Source organism: Balaenoptera ricei, chromosome X, assembly GCF_028023285.1.
Source record: "Balaenoptera ricei isolate mBalRic1 chromosome X, mBalRic1.hap2, whole genome shotgun sequence".
Taxonomy (NCBI): domain Eukaryota; kingdom Metazoa; phylum Chordata; class Mammalia; order Artiodactyla; family Balaenopteridae; genus Balaenoptera; species Balaenoptera ricei.
In genome coordinates this window covers 100,116,780-100,144,392 of record NC_082660.1, presented here as the reverse complement: position 1 = coordinate 100,144,392, position 27,613 = coordinate 100,116,780, and the positions used below count along the sequence as shown (strand labels likewise).

General features: G+C 41.6%; 1 protein-coding gene across 11 annotated transcripts in view; it reads right to left on the bottom strand.

Annotated features, from left to right (window-relative positions):
- PAK3 (p21 (RAC1) activated kinase 3) overlaps positions 1 to 27,613 on the bottom strand; it is a 111,641-nt gene that overhangs the window by 75,075 nt on the left and 8,953 nt on the right. For all 11 annotated transcript variants that reach the window (XM_059911963.1, XM_059911966.1, XM_059911969.1 and 8 more), the window contains one exon: positions 10,801 to 11,002. In XM_059911963.1, the coding sequence (XP_059767946.1) occupies positions 10,801 to 10,975 (175 nt within the window). In that variant the 5' untranslated portion in view covers positions 10,976 to 11,002. The remainder of the gene's footprint in view (positions 1 to 10,800; positions 11,003 to 27,613) is intronic.

Here is a 27,613-nt window from a genome sequence, read left to right as displayed (position 1 = left end):
GTGTTCATGGACGAGGAGACATTGATCCAGGTTCCCCAAGAAGGCTGGGGGGTGGGAGGGTATGTTTCAGAGTAGTTGTTATAGTTGCAGTTGGTGGTGATGGCGTTGTTGCTGTTTTCCCCGCACTAGGGATGCCTCTGTACTCATTCAGGTACACCTCTTGCCTGGTGCCACTTTGGGGCCAAAAGCATACATTGGCAACACAGTTGCGCAGGGTTCGAGGTACAGCAAGGCAACCGATTCTCCCCTGGGTGAAATCCCAGGATGGTGCTATGCTTGCCTTCTGAAAACATTTTAGAAATCTGTCACCTGAGTCTTCCTTGTTGTAGGAGTTCCACTCGTCATCTTCCCCTAAAATTCCTGGAAGTTTTGTTGGGCCTTCTCATTGGATGTCACGTCCAGAATTATTTTTTAGAACACTTTCTAGCTCCTTCAAAACAGAGCATGCAGGAAAAGAAAAAGAATAACAGGGGACAGACATAGAGAAATGCTTTCCTACATAACTTTAGCCTAAAAGAATAGAACAATACTTATTTTTTAAAAAGCAATGGAAAGCACGCAAAGTTACGGTGTATGGCATCATAAAAAAAAGTGACATTGAAAGCCATATAAATACAGAAAGAGAAAAACAAAATATTATATAAAACATATTTTTTAAATGCGGAAACCATTTTTCCAAAGGAAAAAGCACTTAGGCTGGTTAGTTCTAAACAGCAAGCATTTCACAGCCCTGGCTCTGAGGAACAACTCTCTCTTGCTACTGCCCCAGCTTCCTTTTCCTTTGAACCAGTCAGTGGGTCAGTTAACCAGTATACATGGACCTGTGGATCAGTTAACCAGTATACATGGACCTGTGGATCAGTGTAGTGACAGATTGTGCTGCGTGACTCATTAGGAACTAAAGTAATATTCTAAATTTGTGATCTCATTGGGGAAATAAGCTTAGCAAACAAGAAGCAACAACTGATACTACCAGAGCATCGAAAATTCGGTGCTAAGTTGGGAAAAATAGAGTATAAATGCTGTAGCATGTCAAAATAAAACAAGATCAGAAAACTCTGGTGGAGAGTGAGGGCTTACTGGAGAGGAGGTAGGATTTGGGAGATGGGTCTTAAAGAATGGGGAGGCAGGAAAGGTAAGGCATCGCTTAAACTGAGATAGCTAATAAACTAGATCTGGGCTCAAAGTCCGCATGCAACTCAGATTTAGACATTGGCTGGTTGCACATGTCTCTATCCTGTGATCTTCCAGAAAGTTCCTTTGAGACAAAGGAGGTCTAAAAAAACATTTTGCTAGGAGGCTCATACTGGAGTTGCTGGAGTTGGAGCTCTCCTAGGAGGGTCACTTGTCCTACAACCCCTAGCTTGACACTAGAAGCCCTCCCTCCTCTCCCCCCTTTGTCCCGCTCCCCCTAGCCAGGTGCAACCTGTACTCAGTGTTATGTGTTCCTGAGGCCAAACAACTTGTGCCGACATGGGGTCATTTCTGGCAGGGGCAGTGAGGGTGTCAGGGTTAGAGATCCATCATACTAAAATACTTGTTTTTCACCTCAATATTCCTGGGCTTTGCTCTAGGAACGCCATGTTGGAAGGATACGGAAGTATTTTAAAGGGCCATTCATCTCCTATGGGTGACAACATTTACTTTTCCCAGTAGACGATCCTTAGTGACTTGGTCACTCTTTAGCTGGGTGAGAGGCGCATTCAGTGGTTCGATAATTTCTCCAATTCACTGAGAGGCAATGCCTCACAAAGATCGTTTACAAAATGTTACCCTTGTGGTCTTTCAAGAATTAAAATGCCTTAGTGTCTACTTAACTACCAGGAAAGAAAATTAAGTACTGGAGTTGGTGTTTTTTAAGTTAAAAAATGCCATTTTGCTCCATCCTCTGCTTTGTGGGTCACTGAGCACACCGTGCCATAATCGCCCGCCTCCCCAGCCCCCAGCTGGGAAAATGTCTGAGGTCTTCTAATTCGGGTAAGAATAAGTATCCCAAAGCAGTTCTTTCTATGGCAACAGCAGCACGGCAGGTGGTGTCAAAAGGCGAGTGCTCATTGCGAGGGCAACAGTTCCAGGGGGACTGACTTCTGCAAAGACAGTTCTAGTTTCTGGCACTTCTGCTCTATAAACAAATATCCTGTTTGAGGACATATTATGAGAGGGGACCCACAGGAATTCCTCACCTCCTGAATTCAGGAAGTGCATATTTTCCCTTACAGAGGGGAGAGATTATTTATCTAGTTTTCCTCTATTTTTTTTTTTTTTGGTAGAAGAATGACATTTTGTGGGCCTTCAAAATTTATTTTCCCATTGGAAATACTTGAAAGTACTATGTGGTAACTACAATGGAAAGTTAGGCATAAAAATAGATTTTATTCTGGGCTCTAAGAATTTAAAGAAATCGATAGTACAAGGTTGGTAAAAGATTTAAAAGAGGTTCTAGGTAACAGATATATTTCTGCTTAAACCTAGCATCTTGGGCAAAATACATACCGACTCTGAGCAGAAAAGGAAACCGATGTTGAGTAAATGAGGAAAAGGGCCCAAATCCTTAAATACTGGATTATGAATGAATCTAAAGGGAGGGATGAGAGGTGACTCTTGTGTTCTATTTTAATATAGTTCTTTATTTTAATTATAACAATATCAGATATTACTTTTGTAATAGAAAAAGATTTTAAAGGCGAAAACAAATAACAGGAATCAGGGAAAAATATTTAACAATTTTCTTTTTTTACAAAGGCTGTTACTTTCTGCTAGCAAGTTAGGCCCTCAGGAGGAGTAACTTATAAAAAGGCATGACTACTGTTGTTAACTGCTGATTGAGAAAATGGGTTAGATTCACCTAAGTTTCACCTGCTTCCATAAAAATTCCATTTCTGCATATTCCATTGGCCAAAACCTATTTTCAAAACAAGTTAGGTGACTCTCATTTTATGGCAAGCGGTATAATAGTCAACCGCCACTGGACCAGGAGTCGGGGATCTAAATTCTAGGCCAGCCTTGCTTTGTAATTAGTAGTGGGGCAAGTTTGTGGAGGTCAGTTAACCTCTCTAAACTTCTGCCTTCTTCTGCAAAATGGATAAACCTTGCCCCCATCACAGGAGGTTTGAAGAAGGTGATTGATATGAACATACATTGAACGCTGTAATATCCCTACAACTACCATCCAAAATACATCATCTCACTAGGAATATACGTATTAGCAGGGTGACTGTGTTTGCTGGAGAATTAAGTAATCTGTCACTTCTTAAACCCAGCACTTCCATGCTATGAATGATGTCCTTGCAAATATAACTACGAAGAAAGGAGATTAAACTGGGCTATCTTAAACATTCACTGCTCTTACGTCTTTCATTATAATAGCAAATGCCAGAAGTATATAGTTGGGAAGGCCCATGGTGGAAGGTTCCTTCACCTGCCTTCAGGTAGAACCTGCTAAAGTCTTGAGACACCCCCCCGTAAAGAACCTAGAAAATTTCACCTTTGGTAATTCATAATATTTAATCGGCATATCTGGAATTTCTTTATGGCTAGTTCCATTCCCTCTGGTGGAACAGTAAGCCCATTTCCTCCTGTCAGGTCTTCAGTGGCTATGAAAAACAATATATGCTCTCCATAAACCAGCAGCCTTTAATGTATAGATAAAAACTCCAAGTGGTACCCAATTCTGCAAGAGTAGCTACAAGCCCAATTCAGAGGTTGGGTGTTCCATGAGGATGATAGGGAAAAGGAAATGATGGTCCCATGTGAGCCCTTTTAGTGACTCCCACTCACATACACGCAGACAGCCATCACCTTCAGTGGTATCATCTTCAAAAACTTTCAGCCAAAGTGATCATTCTGGCAAATCATTATGAACTTGACTCTTACGTATCTTCTTCCAGGCAACACACACCAGTTCCAACTCTCATTTACACCCAATTCACACATGCAACAATTTCAATGGAAAATGTTGGAAAACAAAAGGCAAATATGAGGCCATGTCCTCAACTGGACACTACTGATCGTGTGGATAATGATATAGGGCAAAAATAAGTTTGAAAGGGGTGGAGGAAGGCCTCATTTGTTTTGAGGAAAGCAACTTCATATCCCTTAGCTGGTGTCAAATTCACTCTCTTTGCAACCCTTCATCTTAATGTTTGATACATCTCTCTTCTGTCTTCCTCTCTTCTCATCCATTTCCTGTACCTTCTCCATTCTCCTAATCTCCCTCTCATACACTACTTCCTCTCTCAATGTATTTCTCCCCGTTGCTTCTCTCCTTTCATCTATTTATCTCCCAATCCCACATTCCATACTTTTCTTGAATTTGTCTGCTGGTTCTACTGGGCCACCATATTTGTGCCCAGTTTCCCTGTTTACGAGCCTTGAAGTAGAAGCTCAGGTCCTAGTAGATAGAGTGTATCCTTACCCCACCTTCTTCCCATTTCAAACACAGAGGACTTCTAGGAGTAAAGGAGTAGTACAGGAGGCTCTTCTCCGGGGCAGAGCACTGACCATGGAGGACAAGCAAGATGCCGTGCCCTTTGGCTCCCCAAAGGGCAGGGCAGTGACCTCCAAACAGCACTCTTTGCTGAGCTGTATGGTCTACATTTGAAGAACCAAGAGGAATGTAAACACCATTCAGGATGTAGTGGCCTCTGACATCTGACTTTCTGCTAACAGAACCCTCAATTAATTGAGACTCCCACCCATAGCTAGTGCAATGAAAATAACCTTGAACTACTGCAAGATCCCAAAGGGTCTTCAGCATCACCGAAGAAAGACTGCGTACTGTTCAGTCTAGTTATCACACTAAGTATTTTTTATTGTGCATTAATTAGATGAAAGTTAATAACGTGTATTGACCAAAACATTTGAGTAACAAGATCATAAAGGATAACTGAGTCTTCTTTAATATAATTGTTGCACAGTAATGCTTCCTGCTGTGTAGTGTATATAGAAGACAACATACTCTAGGAATTATCACAATAATGTGTATGCAATACAATAACAAAACTATACGGCACTTTAAGAACTTTTTCTTCAATAAAATTTAAAAAAAAAAGAACTTTTTCACATATATGAACACACTCAATTTAGAACCTCAACCTTCTGAAGTAAGCAATATGTAAGCCAGTAAAGTACACATACCAAATGAGAATCTAACCCATCAAACACCCAAATCAAATGTTAGCACATCTCTCTTGTCAAGAATATTTTCTTGCCATCATTTCTTTCCAAAAAGACATGAAAAAACGTTTTCTTTCTTCCTGAGTGGCAATAAAAAGTCCCCTCTTCTGAAATTCAGATATGTTTCAAAGTGCACTGCCATCTTCTTAAGGAAAAATGAAAGCCACTGCTGGCTTTTGGATGCTAGGAACATAGTTTACCACCTATCCCTTTGTCCCGTTGCAAGGCAGTGTGACAGAGTAGCACAAGCATAGGGTTTGGAGTCAGAGACACCTGGGAGATTTCTGGCGTCTATCATTTGCTCTGTGACCCTACAGGCTGTCTACTTAAACGCTTTGGGCTTAAATGGCCTCATCTGTAAAAAGGGGTTAATACAGAGTAGTTGTAAGGATGGAAAGACTCAATACACAGAAAGTGCCCGTCACACAGCTTGGCACGTAGGAACTAATCGGTAAATGACAGATCACTTCCTATTCGCCTTGATTTGATTTATCCAACTATCCCCTCGTACGCCTCCAGGAAGGGGGGCCTTCACCTCCATTTGCAGGCTCACCAGCTCCCAAATCTCTCGATTTCCCACAAACAAAATGCACATGAACTGTGCTCACTGAAGACACAGCCCTTCATACAGCATTGCATGCCCCCTGAAGCACACCTAATGCTCTAGTACAGCACAAGACACAAGACGCATAAGCACGCTTCAGAAGACACAGACGTCACATAGTACACGTCACCTCCAAAGGCAGCCTCACCTGCTTCTTTCCCACATGTTCTTCCAAGTTTCCAGTACTTAACATTGATTATTTTTAGAGATACTATGCCATTTTCAGAGTCCTGGCTGATTCATTTGCCTCATTGCCTTTGCCTTATTGTTTTATTTATTCATGTATTTTTTCATGTATTTATTTACCCATCCATGTATTTATTCCCCACCCTGTTCCAAAACAGATATAAGACGGCTTACAAGAATACACAAAATACAGCATGATAGCAGCAGAAATTCAAAGTCGATATAGTGAAAGGAAAAAAAAAAAAAAAAAGAACAAAGATAGGCACATAAAACGGAGCCTGGAAGAAAGCTATACAAAGTGCATACATACCATAGAGGCCCATTACAAGCGCTAGGCAGGGGCCATACATCTGGCTCCACGCTTTCTAGCAGCCAACAAAAGAGAAACCTGATCAGTCTCACACTTCACAGGGTCCATAAAGGAACATCAAACCACTTGTTCAGGATGTCCTTTTCCTGGTCTAAATTCTGAAAACTTTTGTAAAGTGAAGCATCATAATTTCATGGCAAACTGTCCCTCTTACTTTGCTCTAACACCAAGATTCAGCTCCTGGAAAGGCCTCCAACAAAGACAGGTCCTCAATCTGGAAATTACTTTTACTATTTGTTTTTCTTCTACCTGTCTCTTGAAGTTCCATTTGGTCAATGAAATGTAGCTATTAAAGAGACCCCTTAAAACAAACAAAAACCTCTGCTGTCACCAAAGCAAGTATTTTCATTTAACTGAGGAAATAGACAGTGTGACATTATTTATGACAAAAATTTGGATAGGATCCCAAATAATGAACAAAATAAATGGTTAAGTAAACCATGATGCTACTATATGATGAAATGTTATATACCATCAAAAATTATATTTATGAAAGCTTTTTTAAAATATAGGGAAGTGTTCATGATAAAATGTTGAGTGAAAAAGCAGGATATAAAACTGTATACGTTATGATTTTAACTATATAAAAAAGTATATGTATATATAGCCATTAAAAAAAGTCTGGAAATCAAGCCACTAAAATATTAACATTGTTTCTGAGATTTGTGAATATGGGTGATTTTTACTGTTTCTATATTCTTGTCTTTATTTTCCAAGTTTTTATCACTGATGAACAATTTCTCTATGATGAGAAGAACTGGGAGGAAAAACACCAACCCAGTTAGTTATCTTTGGCTTGTGAAATTATGGGTAATTTTAACTTTCTTTTTAAAACTTCCTATACCTGACATATAAATTCTAGTTAGGGACAAAGTTACTTAAAAAAAGAAAAAAGAATTCTAAAACCTAGTTTTTTAGTTGTTTGTTTGTAAGTTCCAGAATGATACAGATGTAATAACACCTCACAATTATTTAGCACTTTTTAATGTCACTTTTAATAGCACTCTGACATTTAGAATTACATTTGATTATCAAAAATACTTTGCTAGGGAGGCCAGGTCTTATTATTTTCATTTAACAGGTGATGAAACTGAGGATCAAAAAAAACTAAGTGATTAGCACAAAGTCACAATAATCAGTGGCAGAGCTGGACTTGAAACCGGGTCTCCAGGACCCAAGTCCAGGGCTCTTTCCATTCATTCAAGACTGACTGTGGTATAATCCAAGTAATCACCAAGAGGTAGAAGCACAGAAATAGTAACCCCTCCTTACCTATGAAGATCAAGTTCCTGAATGACCACCCCCCCCACCTAGGTAGGAGAGTTCAGCTGAGGAAATTATAATTTTAGGAGGTGAAATAAAGGGCAGGGGAACTGAGGTCACGTAAACTTTTGAACGCCCTCATAAATATTTTTTTGCACAGTAAAACAATAACAGTACATTACATAAAAAGAATAACGAGAGTTTACATAGCTTAAATTAGTAAAAGTGATAGGCTCTGTATAGCTTCCATTTAGATCTTGAGATGGTTTCCACAGGCGGTGAGGATGTACCGCTCGTTATGGCAGTGGAAAATGGGGGTGACAGTGAAGCAATGACCAGAGGTGGGCTGTTAGTCCAAATCATGGATCTCCGTGCTCTCAGAGCCTTCATCAAAGTCCAGTCCTGAGGTTGTAACAACTTGCTTGGGGCTTTAGCCCTACCAAGCAAGTGAAGTGAAGTGGCATGACTTAATGACTTTGGCTCTTCTGAAGATGCTTTCTGTCTTCTCAAGTCTTTTCTGAAGACAGCTTAGCACTTCTGCATAGAGCTCAAATTAAACCATTAGAGTTTGTCTGAAGGCAGCTTATCTGCTGTCTGACACGGATATTTAAATGGCACGACTCGATGATTTTGGCTCCTCTGAGGTTGCTTTCTTCCGAACACGGTGTTGTAAAAAGACTCCACCTCTTTATAGAGTTCAATTAGATCATTCAAGCTTTGTACGAAGGCAGTTTATCAGCTGTCCAGCAATGGCATTAAATGGCACCACCTGATGATTTAAGTTCTGCCGAAGATGGTTTCTGGCCAATGTGATTTCTTTTGGAAGGCGTAATAGCACCTCTTTACTGAATTCTGCCAAATCACTCAAGCTTTGAACAGGTAAGATTTGACATGCAAAGGTACCCATTTTTTCATTACTTTCTTGGGGGAGGATTTAATCTTGTTCTTAAAATTTTTCTCCTGTTGCTTATAACTGTATTTGTCTGCAGTGCCATAGCTTCCTAATTATCTTTATCATCACTTATGATAATCACCTCTGCGGCCCCAGGACCTTCCTGAGAGTCGTCCTGCAGCCAAGCACATCACTTCAATCAGCATCAACCAGTTCAGATTCAACTTCAGCCAATGACCGTTCCTGTGCCAAATGTTCACCCTCACCTACACGTTCTGTTTCATCCAAAGATTTTTTTGTCTTCAGGAGAAAACACTGAAAGATATTTCACCATCCCTAGCCAAATCTTCTCCCAGATCACATTAATGACAGGCTCTGTTAAACTATCTACTGCCTATTTTATGAAGAATACAGCATTGGTGATGGTGTAGGAATCCCATGCACTAGGATCTTCAGACAGAGGAACCTTTGTGAGATTCTGAACAACAAAGTTATACATTAGTTTGGCCTAAGTCTTCCTGAATGGCTGGATCAAACACCGATCTAAGGGCTCCAGGACCTGAAACAAGCAACTGGTTCTAAAGACAACCTTGACATCGGGATGCACATTGGCTAATGCATCTGAGGCACCAAAAGGACGGTGAAGAATCAGTAGGGCTTTGAATTCAAGACTTTTTTTCTTGTAAGTAGTCTTGAGCTTCCGCAAGAAAGCACTGGTCAAACAATTCCTAAGGCGAGAGTGAGTCATCCAGGCTTCTCTCTTTGCACGCCAGTATACTGGCCACTTAGCTCGGACTTTCCTCTGAGAAGACATGGGCCTAGTCCTCTGTAGAGTGGTAATGGTTTCACTATGAGGTCACCTGCAGTATTAGCACAAAACAGAAACAGCAGCCTCTCTGTTTTGGCTGACCTCATGTCAGCACCAGTTGGCTCGTGTTCTTCAAAAGGGCAAATGGGATTGTTCAAGGGCTTCCAAAGCATGGCGGTCTCGACAGCACCAAAGACTCGTGCAGGCCCATAATCCCCCTCTTCAGTCGCTCTCTACAGTTGTGGCAGATACAACACAGGAGCTGCAGGATCAGGTGACTTGGTCTCCGGGTCATGGTGCACCATACATTTCTCAAACCATCCCTTGCTCCTGGCAATACTTTTTTGGGACCCACTTCGGTGTCTGAAAACATGTCTTCGAAAATTCTTCTTGCATGATGGCAGGTCCCTTGCATGGAAAGTGTTTTCTTATTCCTTTGCTTGTCTTCAATCCAGAGGTTTAACATCATTTCCATCTCTTCCATCCTTGGGTCACGAGGGATAAAGCATCTCTTAAGTGACACAGGTCTACAAGAGGTGATACTGGCCCTAATAAGAGTTTCAGCTTTCCATATGGTATGAATTCTTTAATACCATATAAACGACCTATAAAGCTATCTGTTTTACCTTTGAGAAGATCAAGAGTGTCCCTTTTCTCTTCAAGAGACATCACCCCTCTTACCCTTTAGCAACTTTCTCTGGTGCCGGAGTCCTTGTACTTGGCTTTACTCTCTTCCGCCGCAATAGTCACATTTATAGAAGCCATGTTTAAGCTTTATGCTAATTAATGCAACCTGACAATTACTTACTAGAGATTTTATATCCCCTGATGTTACAAAGTTTAACATTTAAGGACCAAATGGTATTATGGACCAAATGGTATTTAAGGACCAAATGGTATTATGAACAACACAAGGATAAATGATAGTATATTGTTGGGATACCCGGTGCAAAAAGGGCTGATTGTATAGGGGATGACAGGCAGAAAAATGGGAGAGGAAACAAATAGCTCAGAAGTTTCTTCCCACCTTGTGATATAGTCAGAGAGACAATAATGGGGCACTTGGACTGACTTCCGTATACTCAATTCAAAATTTTCATGGTTGTCAAAAAGGTATACAGAAGTAAATCCACCTATACTCAAATTCCCAATAAGGGCAACTTGCAGTTAGGAAGGGATTACTATAAATTCTCCTTTAAGTTATCAGAAAGAAAGTCACTATTCATATATTTAAGACAGTACTGTTGCTATGATTTCCCTTGGCTTACCACTATGAATTCAATGCTATGTGAAAGGCAAACACAGCATAAGTGTATTTTCTGTAAACCCACAGTAAGTCAATCAAACATTATCCTCTGACAAAATGCAACCTCTGAAGGTGTAGATGTAAAGGTCAGGCAGGCCCTGAACAGCCCATGCTCAAGAAATGACTACTCGAGAAAGAAAGTGACAATGAAAGAATAAACTAGCCCCTTTTCAATGCCCGGCCACTGATACTTTACTTTTATCCCCTCCTCCTGGGAAGATAGAGCGAAGCCTGGCTTTCTTATTCTTCTCTTCAGGGGCCATGGGAAGTGGTTTGGAGCTGTGGTTGAGTGCCGAAGAATCCCGGTTGTTACTATTCATCCTCAGTGGGGGAGCTGGGGGTTTCTCTTCATTATCCAGACCGTCAGACATTTTCAGTTACAACTGATTGCACAGCTCCTAAAGAAGAGGAGGAGAAAACAGGAGTTAAGGGAGGTCTAAAAGACAACCTGGTAAATACGGGGAGTCTAACATCTTAGAAACAAAAGCATTCATCTCATGTCGTCTCGGGTTTGGCACTGACAATTTTGAGGGGTTTCTTTTCTAGAGGGAAGGGAGCTGCCTACCTAAAGCCCAACGATGTAATTCCCCAAAGAGGAAAGCGAAGGCAATAATGAATGGCTTTTCAATATGTAGACACAAACACCTAAGGCCCCTTCCTTTTCCCCCAGGGACACTCTATTTTCTGCTGTCCACTCAGTCTTTTAATGAACAATTTCCAATCTTTCTTCTTTAAAAATTCTATCCTCATGATCATCGTGGTCAGGTAGCACAACCTCCTTGGAGTCTGGAATTGACACAGGCCTGGCTGTTGACACTTACTGGCCCACAACAATCATCTGTTAGTTGCTTTGACATTGGGATGCCTTTGGCGTCTGGTTCTTACCTGTGTGCACCTGATTAACAAAACACACCCTACTGTTTTATGAGAAAGACCTGAGAAACAATCTAGTAAACCTGGTAGTTTCAGCAGAGTTGGGGTGGACTGCTAGGGGAAGAAATGCCCCATCTTCAAGGAGCAGGAAGAAGATAAAGCAGAGCCAAATGCCACCATGAGCAAAGAGGAGTTCCAAGGAGAGGACTGCTTCATGAGGAGACACCATAACCTTCCTCCTTGTCATATTTTATGTCCTGGAACAGGGAACAAGGGAGTTGACAGGGGTAACAGTGTGGTAAGAACCAGTCTCGTTTTAACAACTTATCTGCTCTTAATTTCATTCTTCTTTAGTATCTTGTGCTGAGGGTTCAGTACATTCAGGTTTCATCCCACTGGAGGGTAAAGTGAACTAGAAAAGCACAAACTCCACAAGGAAATGTTTCTGCTTCCAGCTGCCTTCCCATTCTCATTCAAGTCCTTCCATTAGGGCCCTGACACTTGCCATCGCAAGTCAGGCATGAAGAGTACCTTCCAGGGGAGACAGGGCGGGGGAGGGATGGAGTGGGAGTTTGGGGTTAGGAGATGCAAACTATTATACATAGAGTGGATAAACAACAAGGTCCTACTGTAGAGCACAGGGAACTATATTCAATATCCTGTGATAACCCATAATGGAAAAGAGTATGAAAGAGAATATATATATATATGTGTATCACTGAATCACTCTGCTGTACAGCAGAGATTAACACGACATTGTGTAAATCAACTATACTTCAATATAAAAAAAAAAAAAAGAGTACCTTCCAAGTGAATCTCCAGTTCGAATACAAGGAAAATCAAATCCCACTGCAACAAAATCTCTGTAATTTCATCAAGTATTAACCGGCACTAATTTAGGAGTGTATGAGCTCCCCATACACAACTTGGCCTATCACTTTATTCCAATAACATTTACTATTAACCAGCCTAAGTACAACAACAACAAAAACCTGCTATAATGAGAAATAATCTACCGTAACTCTTTTCAGCCCTTCAGTGGTTACAATGTGGTTATTACTTTCAGTAATGAATTCTAAGTTACATTATGTTATGTGGAAATTTTTACTGTTTTAAAATTTCTCAAATATATAGAGCCTGTAAGTATTCAAAAATAGCTGAGTATCAATTAATAGTTTCTCCATCTGCACAGGTGACTGCCAACTAACAATGATTGCTTTGACCTTGGTTTGGACAAGAGATCTCTTTTCTTTTCCTTTGCCTAAGTGTCATGCCTTGCATTATCTTAATGAATTACGACCAAATCTGTATTTTTTTTCAGGAATCATGACAGTGAAAATATCAGTAGTAAATGTTTTGTCGCCACCAGCTTGATTAAGTCTCATATTTTCCTATATGGGTGAAACTATAGCACAAGGTAAAATGAAAAACTGTGATGTCAAGGATCAATTATATTCATAGATACTGCTGGTAAATATATGAAATCACTGCTAATGGGTCTACATTCCCTTTCACGTTTTGATTTTGATCCTTCTAAATTCATTCTTTCTCGAGAAGAAAAGTGAGTTTAAGACTGACTTCACCAGTGGTATTCTGTATCAGACGGGTTCAGGGTTTTAACCCTTAGGGTCACTAAGAAGAATTTGCCACCAGAATAAAAGCACTGATTATTTTCTCTGTGTGTGCTTTGTCTGTTTTACTTTTCTGGGTTCAAAAATAATGCCTGGATATGTGGTGATTATTAACTAAAGCTCAATATACAGAATCTAGGTTGGTAAAAATAATGAAGTTTGAAGGTTATTGCAAAAGAACTGAGGATTCTAGGTAATACCTAGAAAATAGTGAAAAATGTGTCTCACAGGGAGAGAAAGCCACCGCATTCTGGATGATACCTATTTTCTGAGGACATGTTAGTTAACTCGAGATGACATAAGTCAGAGAAACATACATACCCTCTTTAACATGATATACAAAGTTGATCTTACACAATAAGGCAAGTATGAGTCTGAGCCAGTCAGGGTTCTACTGCACCTACGTAATCCAAAATACTAGGCTCCTTTGTTCTGGATAATTAGGTGTGGGTAACAGTGGCCTTTTTTGTTCCTAAATATTCTCTCTGGGTAGAGACTCAAAAGGTAGATGCCCTGTTTCTTTTCAGGTCGGGAAAAAAGGGCTACTTGGGATATAAAATTCACACTATATTCTCCTATAGTAGACTAGAAATCCCTGCCCAAAATTTGAATACCACACACTTGCTGTGGTCTATATCACAGGCATTCTGCAAGGGACCCAGCTTAGATGGTACACCTTTCTACTGCCCAGCAAACTGGAATTGGTTTAATTCCATTCAGCTTATCAGGGGATTATAAGAGGGGCTGGAATAAACCTCTTTTACAGAGATGGAAATGAAATTGAAGAATCTTTATCTACTTCCACAATAGGAACATGAAGCAAATAATCACTCCGTTTACCTAGACATTTCAGATTTGGTTTTGCTCAAATTATCCTGATATTACATCAGTTCTTCATGACTCTTTACAAGGCACAACCAATCTTCATCTTCTTCTCACGATTCCAGATAATTCTGAGTCGGTGACAAAGGAATAGGGCTGGAGACTCTTATCTCCTTCAAAGCAAGTGCTTCAAAGCACACTTTTAGGTGACCGATGGAGAAAGGGTAGGGCCCTGTAAGGAAGCCTTGCTGTTAATGTGTTTGCTTCCCAAGTGGGAGGTGTCTCCGACTATTCCACAAACGTAGGAAAAAAAGGGGGATTCTATTCTGTTATGTTTGTAAACAATGCCGATTTACTAAGCCACATCCCTCCCCTGAGACAGCTTTCTACAAAGGATACTATTAATGGACTGCCGGTTCAATCTGCCTATGAGGTCATTATTTCCAAGATCTTGAAAGAGACTATTTTGTTTGGGGCGGCTGTAGGCTCTATTTCAAGAATTGTACAAAAGTGCCATTATTCTCCAGGAACCCAATCGAAAAACTGTTGATCTTTACAGTTTAACTGTTGTCGTTCGCTTCTGCAACACAGCAGAAACTTGCAAGTGCAGGTCACGCTGGATCCAGCCACAGGCCATTTCATTTCACTTTTAGAACGTGGCTCTTAGCATCGTGGAGGAATCTGAATGGACAACCAGCAACAGTTTGTATCTGTTCACAAATTGCTTTCAGACTTGGCTACTAGGTTTTTCAGAGAGAATTCAAATGGCTTTTGTGGACGGTGTTTTTCTCGTCCAGCCCTTGGGACTGAATGTGGCTTACCAATGCTCTGTAATTACAATTGAAATTCACCAGCAGTAGGAAATGAGCCTCTTGTCTCATGATAACCAAGAAGCCAGAACACCCCTCTTTCAGAGTACTAAGAAAGATTAACTCTCTATTTCCTTCCCTCCTTATCTCGCTTTTCTCTCGCTCTCTTCCCTACTCCCCACTCCCACCCCCCAAGTGCAAGGGCAGGCATGCACACACAGGTGCATACACACACACACACCCCTTCACTGAGTTGCCTTTTGACACAGAGATTTGCTGCAAAGTACTTCAGAGGAAAACTTTTATCAAGATGCATGGCAACTTTAGATGAAATGATTAGGTATTATAAAAATTGTCATTATTCTCTCATTCTTCCAAAATGCATTCTCTTAATGTGGTGACAAACTAAACCCTCAGAGAATGTTCAGTAGGTTACAAAAGAAAGCCGCCAGCCTGCATGTTCCAGGAGTCAAGGGGAAAGACAGGTGCTCAAGTATACTCTAGCTAATGTGGCCAAAATTCATACCACGGCATATGTGTTGAATTGGATACAATCAAAAATGCCAATTGTGCCCATTTGCCACAGATGCTCTACCCAGGTGTGTGAAGGGTGAGACTCCAGAAATACTGGCCCTACGACTTGCAAAGATCATCTATTAAGCCATTAGCAACTGCACTAAATATTTTCATCAGATCTGGTGTCATCAGAGACAACCCATATGTCTGTATTATTCTGTCTGCTTTCAAAAATCTAAATAACTGCTTATTTGCATATTTTCCCAATGAGAGACAAACTAATAATGGCCTCCTTTCAAAAACAAAAGCCCAGGCCGGCAGATGCACAGCCATGACCTAATAAACCCAGAGGTAAAGCTCCCAAACCACCAACCACACAAGGCCATTATTATAAATTGGTGAGCGCATCAATATTGCTTATATCCCTGTCATATCAAACTAGAGGATCTAACACAGGAATGAGACGTAGCCCAGGGGAAATTTCCAGGGTGAACTTCCTAATGTTTCTGAGATACCTACATAAAGAATAGGGTTGGCTGCAAGACACCTAGAGCTGATGAGATGACAGCTAAACTGACAAGAGCACACATGAAATAAGACTGATTCTAGGCTCTCAAAAATGTAGTAAACAAGTCAAAGAACTCTCACTATGTTTAGACATTAACAGAACATGAGAGCGTTTCAAATTTCTAGAATTGGGTAAATCTTTATAACAAGAATTAGCTGTATAGATCAAGAAAAAGTGAACTTTAAATGACAGCTTCCAGACTTGGAGGTATTAAGTAAACAGAGATTTAAAGTCAGCCAATGTCTCCTTAGACAATGATATCAACACCGGACTGTTCTCCGTATTTCAGGCTGAGGTTACTGCTTTTACTATAAGAATGATGTATACACTGAATTATACTTTGATGGTGGGAAAAAGGATCCAAGAGTTACTTGCTGGCTCTTTCTTGGGCTCCCCTGTAAACAGAAGCACACATTTTCAAGATGGCTAGCTGAGCTTCCCGGGATAAACTGTGATGGGGGAACAAATGATGCTTTGCTAACTATTCTATGCTGATACTAAACCCACTTTATCTTGGACACGTTCTTAGCAACTGAATCAGCCAGCCAGACACTTATGACTGACAGTGTAAGAAGATGTAGTGAACTGTTTTCAATTGCCAAAAAAAAGAAAAAAAGAAAAAAGGAAAAAATCATCTAGCCTTCTACAAAGGGGACAATGTACTATCATTTGAAAGAATGTTTATACCTTGCTTTACATTTTTACAGCAACTTGTACCTGAAGATTTCTAGCAACTTTTCAGACATTATTTCCCATAATATGCTAAGATGCCAAAGAAGAGAGAAAGGGCTCATTTCATAGGGAGGAGAATGAGCCAGGTCTGGGTCCCTCAGCAGCCCTAAACCCACACTCCCATTCCCAGACAAGGTGGACGAGAGCCCGACCCCTAACAATAGTCAGCCAGATGGGCCCAACTTAGCATTGCCACCATCTTGTCTCAAATCGCACATAGTCATGAAACATGTCATTCCCCTCACTAGATCATAAGCTCCTTGAGGGTAAGAACCCCTCAGTCATAACTGTAATGCTTTCAAACTGCCTAGTACAGTGCCTTGTTCCCAGGAGGCATTAAATACACATGTGAGGGAATGAAATGGAACTCTGTAAGTTCTATGCCTTTGTTGAAGCTCTGAGTAAGTTTTTCATGGTGTTGAATAAGCCTATATGCCTACTCCAAGCAGGTCTGAGCTAAGAAGGCGTTTGGCAATTTTGGCACTAGTCTAACTGCCAAGCAATTGGGCATCATGTAGACGCCAGCTACCTTCGGAGTATGGACACCTCATTTTTTACTATATGACTTTGTAATGTCCAGGAGCTTATTTGAGCTCTTGCTCTTATTTGAGCCGGACACCAACATGTGAAGAAGGGAGCACCATCCCCATTTTCCACATGAGGAATTAACAAGGCATAGAGGTTAAGTGACTTCCCCAGGGTCACAAAATAACTGAAAGAACTGAGACCAGAATCTCAAACTCTCCTCAATTCCCTTCCCATGACACCATTACAATATGGATCCAAGTAAACCCACAAACACACACACATTCTCTCTCTTCATATATGTACTTTCATCCTCCCCGAATATTCATATGACGGTTCTAGCTTTTTCATTTCAACCCACTTCAGGCTGGTACTTACCGATTTCAACTGCTTGTCTCATCCAAAGACCCAAGGCTAGGAGATTTACTGACAGAACTCCAAGAGGATTCGTTGGCCGGTAGGACCAATTCTTAGATGGCCTTGTTTTGGGGCTTGTCTGTTCTGGGGCACTCACCAAGGGAACTCTGCTATCAGAGACAGGGGTGTGCTGTTTCAGAAAGCCTGGCCTGGGAGATACCATTACAGCGTGTAATGGAGGGAAGCCATTTCGAAGATCATTTGATCAGGAGTTGCTGAGCTACTTGTTAGGCAGATTTGCAAAAGCAGCCGGACAAGTAAGGGAGGCACTAGCTCTTTTTACAGCCGCCTCATTTCAATCTTAGATCCTGCAAAAGATAGCTCACTACTGACACACATACAAAGCATGGTCACACAGAATACATTCATGCTCTCTCTCACACACGCGAGCAAATGAGGTCGGTTCCGCTGTAGTCCCGTTCTCTGTTATGAGTGACTTCCACTGTTTGTAGCAGGAACTTCACATTAATGAAATCCAATAAGCCAGCATATTATAGTTGCAAATTTCAGTAATAGGTTGCAAATAAGGAAATCGATAGGTATACCCCAGCATCCAGACCTCATATACTGCATATATTATATGGGGCAAATAGTTCCTATTCGAATGACTTCTTCAGCTTCTAAATGTATTGTGTATGCTGCATGAGCTAATGCCAAGAAAATGCTAATAATCACCTGACCTGTGTTTATATTTGCAAACTGATGCATTATTACAGGTTTCAGCTTTTCATTTCCAACACCGATGCTTCTAAGAAGAGAAAATAAGATGCATAAAGAACAGAGGTAGAAATTTTTGTAAGCGTTAAAGAAAATAAAAGATGCCTCAAATAAATGTGTGGAAAAAAGAAAAGGGAAGCAAAACCTAGTAATAAAACATTTCCTAGTTCTCAAAACAGAATGTAGTATCCTTGGAAGCAGTCAGATGGAAAAAATTAGATGCAGACTAGCAGCCCAAGTGAACAGGATATGGTAAACCAACATCTCGAGTCTCTGGCGTTCTAGCTGCTCGCTGTTACTATGCATGGGTGATAATTATACCCTTCCCTGATCCACTCCGGCAAAAGAGCCACAAATGCCCTCAAACTCAAGCCTAAAAATTCAATTCCCACAGTTGCTAGGGCTTTCTGTATACCAGAGAGATGTCTGGACATTGTTTTCGAACATGCGCCTTATGCCTTATCGTCCTAGGAACTTGCTCTATTCTCAATGTTCTACACCCAAATCGGCCTTCTATACGGAAGGTGCCCATTGAATGTTTGAAGAGAAGAGTTACATGGGGTCAATTGAGACCTTAGCATTACATATTTCTAAACTAGGAATTTAGATCATTCTAGCAAAGCTCATATGCTACCCCCTCCCCGCAAAAAAAAAAGACATCCTGCCAGAACTGGAGGTCAAAGAATTTGAGCTGGTGTAAAATGCAGCAACTCTTCTTCAAGCTTTTGCCCCTTAACCTAAGTTTACCCTGAGCATGTGTCTCAGTATCTTATTTGGGGGCTATGGTTAAGGAAGAGGAAATACTATCTATTAAAAACAAAGGGCTTCCCTCAAATGCTGAAAGAAGAACGGGACGTGACCAGGCCCAATGGCCATCTATCCCACTTCACAAATGGTAGGGGATAAACATCCACCTGGCCATAGCCTTAGCTGCAGGAATTCCCCATCTCCTACCCCCACCTCTTACTACCACCAAAGAGGATTATTTTTGTCTTAAAAAAAAACTGTCCATGGGTCTAAGAAAAGATCGTAATCTACCCAGTGAAATTCCTCTAGAATCCAAAAGCCCGAAGGATGACCTCACAATTAAGCACGCTGGCTTCCCTATGGCTTTTCCTGTACCAGGTAAGTTCTTCACTTACGAGCTGTCAGATCCACCGAGGGATTCATTCTCCTTGCTGCCCGTTACTCTACTTGCAGCTGCCACTGCCCACTTCTAGAAGATGTGGCTCACGACGGGTTCATGCTGCGGCAGATCCCTCCTCCAGCACTCGATCAGCTATGCTGCCCCAGCGCTCACCCGCGCACACAAAGAGAAGGTTGCCAGGTACCTAAGTCTTTCTGGAGCCCGGGGAAGCCCCCAGGCTGAGATCACAGGGCCCAGCCCGCACTTCAAAGGAAGGGCACGATAGCCCGGTAGGAAAATTGCAGATAAAGCAGAAGCAGGGTTTGTTGCAAGGAGCGCGAGTCAGCAGGCCTGAGGGGGAATCAGTCAGTAGTTCCCAATGACTCCTGTGGAGGCGGGACTGTGGCCTAGAACACATCCTGACAAACATTTGGGGAAGAAAAAGGGAAGGAAAGTTGGGTGTTTATAATAAATATATATAACTCTATTATAATTCTGTATCAAGCAATGGTCATCTCACAGTGTTCGTTCTCCTTTAAGATTGAGCCTAGGGTAATTCCCTGGCGGTCCAGTGGTTAAGACTCTGTGCTCTCACTGCAGAGGGCCTGGGTTCAATCCCTGGTCGGGGAACTAAGATCCCACAAGCCGTGCAGTGCGGCCAAAAAAAAAAAAAAAAAAAAAACGATTGAGCCTAATACATTCCCTGCACTCACGATCATGGCAGTCAACCCCCAGCAGGTTTGGTGGCCTGCAGGTCGCTTAGACATGCCCTATACTCTTCTGGCCAGCTTAATTATGAGGGTCTATAGGTTACACAGCTGTATAAAGAGAGGAAAAGAGAAGATCTTAGGTCAGCCTAACACTGCTTTTTATAGGAAAAGAAACCAGTTACATGCCTTCTTCTTGTGGATTGTTGGCTGACTTTCATTTCAAAGAATCCTAAGACCGAAGCAGAGACCTACTCCCCTTTAACGGTAAGGTGCTGGGAGTAAAGAGATAAATAAATGCCCAGCTCTGAGGGACATTATAGGCTTGAGCAGTGGGTTTCATCCCTGGCTGCATACTGTATATAAAATGTATATTAAATACACAGATAAAAATATAACTACAGAACAAGGGCATGTGTATTACAAATTGAAGGGTGCTACAAAAAGCGGGACTGCAGCGGTTCAGAAGAAGGGAAGACTCTCCTTCACTGACTGCTATCCTATTGGATGAGAAATCAGTGCCAATAATCATACCTCCCCATATAAGGAAAGTGTTTGATGTGGATGTTCCAATGAACATCATTGCCCTGCCTTTCATCTCCATGCCACCAACATTCGTATGTACCAGGTACTGTGTCAGGTACAGGGGGTACACAAAGAGAGGTGAATGAAGACCAGTCCCTGTCTTCAAAGAGCTCACAGTTAAACGAGGATGGTAGACAGGCATACATTCAATAGGGAATACAATGGATGCACCCAGGTGGGCACAGAATGCTGTGGAAGGACACAGCAGAGAGGTAACTGAGGTTCTCAAAGAGATCAGAGATATAGTACTTCAGCAGGGTATTGAAGGATGAGTAGGAGCTCGCTGGGATTTGAAAAATGGAAAGCACTAGGTTGGTATAATACATTATTCAGCAGTATATTCCAGCAAACAAATACTCCAAGCATGCTCGATTACGTTTCTTAGCCTTAGGCCCCTGTTTCTGCTGAACTAAGTGATGCTGGTGCTATGTAAGAAAAAGAACAGATCTTAAACCCCTGGAAGAAAGTAACATGTATGAGACTTACAAAAGCCAGAACACTGGCTTCTGGTGAACTACGGAAGGGATCAGTATGGGTGACACAAAGCATTTTCCAGAACTGAAGTCATATATGGGCAGAACAGACTTCTTTTGGGGAAATGTATTAAGAACATAACACTTGGAAAAAGAAACTACTTCCTTTCATGTTACATTTAAGAACTAAGTTGCATCTTGCTCCGCAATTTTAGTTTTTGGAGTTGATTTCTGGTTAGGTCTTTTTATAAATCCCGAAGAATTGTCTCCAACCAAAGCAGAATGGCTAATTCTAGCTCCACTCCTGGATTGTTCTGTGATCTTCAGGTAATCACTGAATCTTCATAAATAAATTCAATCTTTCATTCAGCATTTACACAGTGTCTAGTATGTGCTCAGGAGGGCAGGGGATGCTTCGGAAGGCCAGTGTAGGAAGGGTAGCTAATACTCCCCAGAGGCAGCAGAGGGCATTACACTTGAGCAAGGTATTGAAGGATGAGTAGGAGCTCACCAGGGTCTAGGGTGAGAGATGAACAAGTTACAGTTCCCACCCTCAAGGAGACAAAGTATAATGGGTGTTGGCCATGACAACTCAGGCCGAAGATGACAACAGGTTGCTACTGAAGGACAAGAGAGGGGCTCCCAGCAGCCTGAAGAAGGAAGCTTCACAGAGGAAGTACACTTGAGCTGAATTAGGAAGAACAAGTAACCAAACCATGGGGGGGAGGTCACGTTTCAGGCACAAGGAACAACACGTGCTAAGGCCGAGAGGAGAGCAGAGACAATGTAGTGTATTAGAGAAACTACAGGTAACCTGGTGTGACCGTAGCAAAGAAGAGGGATGCGAAAAATAAGACCAGTGGAGATCAAATTAAGAAGGATCTCGTATGCCTTTCTCTGGGGTTTGGACTCTTCCTGTCTAGATAAAGAGATTTCAAACAGTGGAATGGCATGATGAGCTTTGCGTTTCAGAACTAGGCCTGGTGGGATTAACTGGTCTCAGCACCCCACATGGAAATCTGGGTAGAAATATATATATTTCTATCCCAAGAGGCCCAGAGGAATGTGGGAGGGTTGATTTTTTAGCCTTTAGGGGTTTTTCCAGCTCTACGGAAGGATAACTGACAAATATAAAAAGTATATATATAAGGTATACAATGTGATTAATGGTCTGGTATATGTGTACAATGTGAAATAGTATACATATACCAATTAACATACAACTGTGTAACATGAAATACAATCACGTTAACTAATACATCCATCACTTTCTTGCTTTGTTTTGCTTTTAGATATGTTGAAAACACTTAAGATCCACTCTCTTAGCAAATTTCAAGTATACAACACAGTATTATTAACTATAGTCACCATGCTGTACATTACATCCCTAGTGTAGCCTTTAGTTTTTGCTCAGGATTCCAGACAGAACTGTGCCTCAGTTTCTGGTTTTTTTGCAAACGAGAGTAAACAACTAGCTTAGAATGGTGATTAATAAAAAAAGCTAATGAAGTTGGTATGCTGATAACAAATATGATTATGTGGGAGGCCCCTTAAATGAGCAGCCACTGGACCACCAGTAATAATCATATTCCCAAGAGAATAATAACACGTTATTCTGGTTTTGGCCAATAGGACAGCCCTTATCAGTTTTATAGAAAATTTGTCTAAATTTTTATAAAGACTCTACCAACAAACATAAACATTCTACAAAGACTAAATATCTGCAAATGGTCCTCGAATATGTAACTTTTGTATAAGTCCATATACAAAGAAAGGAGAACAAACACAGTGACACGATGGATATCTCGGTAAAAATTAAACTAGGAATATCTAGTAGGAAGCAAAATAAATATCTAAGCACCCTGTCTTTATTACATAGCAAATAATAAAAAGCTGAAGGAAACATCAATTCACATGTGGTGGGAAAAAAATCTCTCCCTAGCTATATCTATTCCTCTCAATAGAGAAAGCAAAATTAAGACAAATATAAACGTAGCAGCAGTTCTAACATGTTTATTTGGCATTATGGAAGGGTTCAGTGGAGAGCAGGACACGTGGGCTGAAAGTATTAATTTGGGGACCATCAGCATGGGAGTAGGTGCGATTGCCCAGGAAGAGCATAGAATAAGAGAGGAGGAAAGACCTCGGGGGAACACCAACATTTCGGGGCTGGAAGAGGAACCAGGGATCCTTGAGAAATATGCTTAAAGAAGTAGAGGAACTGGCTCTATGACATCATGGAAACCAAGAGAAATGTATTTCAAGATGAATATGGCTATGAGGCAAATGTCACAGAGAGGTCAAAAATGCTCTTATCTTTTTGTCCTCCCATCCTTTCCCTAGAGTTCACTAAAGTTGACGCCTTGTCATTTTCAGGTCAGAAGAGAAATGGCCAAGTGGCACCAGAGGTCTGCTGATGTGTTTCAGAATGTTTCAAGAATTTCCGGGCTCTGGACATTTGGTACTCCTTGAGCAGCATGAACAAAACCACACAGCATGCCTCAAGAAAGATTTTCCTTTTGGTGGTAAATGGTACCACCGTGGCCATATATCACTCAGCCTTGTTGCAAAGGGTACTCTCACGATGTCACATTTATTGCACTTTTGCAACATGCTGGGCATCACACAAGACACAGAGAGAAACACCGTGTGGTTTGGCGAGCAGCTAAACTGTAGCTAGTAGCATTTAGACATTTTTTCACAGGAAGGATTATGCTCAGTTCAAACAGCTCATATTTGCCAACTGTCGCCCCAAAGACTTTGTCAAGCAAAGATGCAAGTATTCAGCCTAGACTAGTACCTTCTCAGCCCAGCACTGCTAATGGTGCTTCATGACCTTGAGTACATCCCTTGGTCGCTCTGAATCTATTTCCTCACATGCAAAAGGTGACCACCTCACCAAGAGGTTGTGAGGATCAAATGATCCACATGTGGGAAATGCTTTGAAGTAATTTAAGATTTTTTACCCACAGAAGATGTTTACAATTACTGCCACAGACTTCACAGGCCATAAAAAAAAATCACCACCATTCACTGAGATTTGATTATGTTCCAGGCACTCTGCTAAAAGTTACTCATGTACAAGTTCACATAACTTGCAAAACCACTTGTGTTATTATTTCCATTTTACAGGTGAAACTGACATTCAGAGACATCAGTTCACTTGCCAAGGTCGCAGAGTAAGACTAGACAATCTCAAAGACAAATACCATATGATGCCTCTTATATGTAGAATCTATTAATAAAATATGACAGAAATGAACCTATCCACCAAACAGAAACAGACTCACAGACCTAGAGAACAGACTTGTAGTTGCCGGGGGAGGGGAGGGGGAGTGAGGACTGGGCGTTTGGGATTAGCAGATGCAAACAATTATATACAGAATGGATAAACAAGGTCCTATTGTATAGCACAGGGGACTATATTCAGTATCCTGTAATAAACCATAATGGAAAAGAAAAACAAAACTATGCAATCCCACGTCTGTGTGACTCCAAAGCCCATGCTCTTATTTATGCTTCCTCAATCACATTACAATTTTATGTGATATGATGAGTTCTCAGTTACTCACAGCTTTTGCATGAACACAAATGCTCTTAGGGCTTTGAAGTGAGTGAACCGTGCCTCCACTCTGGTGTCTGGGACCAAAGCCTGGAAATGAGCAGACCCCCTGCCCACGACACAGACATTTCAGCATGAGAATCAAGGGCAGAGGAGTGCCTGTGGTTAGAGACCAGACCTCTGGCTCCACCAGCATCAGGAGTCTTTTCCATTCCTCCTCTCCCAGGTTTCTGTACCAGCATATGAGGGTGACATTACTGAGGGCTTCACGATTTCAAGGGAAAAGCTGTAGGACTAGAGGGGACATTGAAATGAACATGAAACATTGCTACAGTGGCCAAATAAGCATGTCTGAAAATGACACAGGAAATGAGGAAACTCGCATGGGTTAATTTTATTTTTCACTCATCTTAAGTGGAAATGAGCATTGACCCCCTAGCCTGTGGTTAAGCAGAAATAAAGACTTAAAGGAAAGCAGGCAACAAGTCCTGTGAAAATTGGGTCTTTGGCAGCAAGGAACCATACTGTTTCTGTTACCTCAGGGTCCTGCCCCTTTGAGAGCACCTCCTTCCAAGGGCTATGGTAAGGGTAATAATAAGATCTACCATTTTTGTTGAGCACTGACTATAGGCCAGACATTGTGCTAAACGCTTTCATACAGTATCTCAATTCATCCCCATAACAACTCAATGAGGTATTAGTGTCATGCCCATTTTACAGATGAGGAAACTGAGACTTGAGGATAAGTAATTGACTCAAACAAGGTTACATGGCTAGGAAGCGGCCAAACTGGGATTCAAATGCTGGTCTAGCTGATTCCAGAGTTGGTGCTCCTAATGCTTCTATCATAACAGATGAAGGGGTTATTAAATATTTTGAGAAGTATAAAATACCATATACATGCAAGGGGTGGGTCTCCTTACTTAGCGCTCCTCGCTGTATTCAAGTGAATTCAGGCAGGTGCATTTTGTCCCTCCTAAAATTCAGCCAGTACTGTCAGTTTTATAAATTGCTTTCAGTGAGTCTCAGCACATCGGCAGAAACGATCAAATGTAAATTTGCCGAGCTATTTCCCTAAAGCTGTCTCCTGGTGGAAGTGGTGGTTAAATCTTAATTAAGTACAATATTTCCATTAAGGTCTAAAAGCTCACTTTTATTCCTCTGCCTTATGCCCAGTGACAAAGCACTTTGTTACACAATCTTCTAGAAAGATGACCCATCTTTCCTGTGCTAAGCAAGATGTCTATGAGGCAGTTTGCTTTGGGAAGTGTCTTCCCTAAATCCTGACTGCTGTTTCCAACCACTCATGGACCCTCAAGGCCTTTTGGAGCCTGAAGACCACTGGATTACATGATAAAGACTCCGCTAACCCCAAACTTCAAGACTGCTGCCTTGTACTACGGTTTCATGGTGACTTCATCTTTCCCATTCAAATGAAATTCAAACTCAGGGGCAGAGTCTGTGCCTCTCACCCATTTGAATTTCCCTCTGGGCCTTGTACTATGTGTGGCCCACAGAAGGTCCTCAATCTGAGCTGGTAATGCCATTGGAATCCTGGAATTGAGGGAGAGAGGCACTGGATCTGTCCTGACCACATGTTGCCGCCCACCCACCCCGTTTAGCTTCTTAATCGAGTTTCTCAAGTAGCTGCCCTGGGCCTGGCATTGTGTTAGGCACTGAGAATCCAAGATAAGTAAAGTGGTGTGGTCTCAGCTATCAAAGAAGTTCTCGATCTAATGATGGGTGTACATGGGGTGGGGTGGAGAGGTGGTATCCCAGAGTATAGGCTCTTCCCCATGGTGTGCTGGAACCCATACCCAATGGCAGCTTGGTCATATTTTGAAGTGTTTTTACTCCAGGGAGACTCCAGCAGGGGCAGCCATGGACTAGGGAGACTCCTACAAGGTGCTCTTGTGGACTAGGGTGGCACATGGCCCTGGCACCAGGCTCCTGATCTATTGGTTCACTCCTGGGGTTTTTTTTTCACCCTCTGCAGGGAAATCTACAGTCCGTCTGGAGTGCAAGGAAGTTTCTTCAGCTTGTCTTTACCCACGCCTACTGAGAAATCTCCTCTGTTAACTTGTTAGTAACAGCTGTTGAAATTCCAGTGGGGTCTACATGTGCTCGTGCACACTCACAATAGGAATGTGTTTTATCATCCAGCTAGCTCATTAACCTTTTCTTTCCCTTTCTTGAATACCATGGTCCAGGGTTAATAGGGGAAGGGTAGACCTGGCTGGATGAGAGGTACCTGCTGGAAGCAGGACTGCCCTTTCCACGTGTCTAATCAGCAGGCAATTCCAGATCATAAACAAAAAATCAAAGACACACACTTTCACATAGGAAACCATTATGAGTGCATAAAGAAACGCAGGCTTCACCTCCCCCTGCCCTTGGGAGAGAAATGAGGTGGCAAGTTAAGCCATAAACTTCCAAAAGATAAACAAACCATTGAAACCCTAACCTCTCTGGAAAGGAGTGGCTAAGGTTCTGCCTATTAGAGGTGATTTCTGCAAAAGGAAACTATGGTGAAAGGATGTAAAACTTGACCTGAGGGTTTGAGCAGCTTCTTTTTAATCCTAGACATAAATCTCACTCCTTTCTGCTAGAAAGATCCAGTCCCATTGGCACCTGGCTGAGAGCAACACTCTTCCTTTTAGCCAGAGGTGAGAAGAGAACTAGTGGCAAATAGGGGGGAAAAAAGTGACAGCTGTGACTACGAACTACTGCCTGTAATTGGGTGTGTTACAATGTGTGTGTGCGTGTGTGTGTGAAGTGAGAAAGTGTGTGAATGTGATAATATCAGTGCGGGGGTATGTATAAGAGTTTGGGAAAGTATTACATGGGTGTGTACGTGAGAGCATGGGTCATTATTAGTACTATTGTGAATCTGTGTCAAAATGAGTGTTGCCATGTGTAAGTGTGATTACGTGTGAATGTGACATG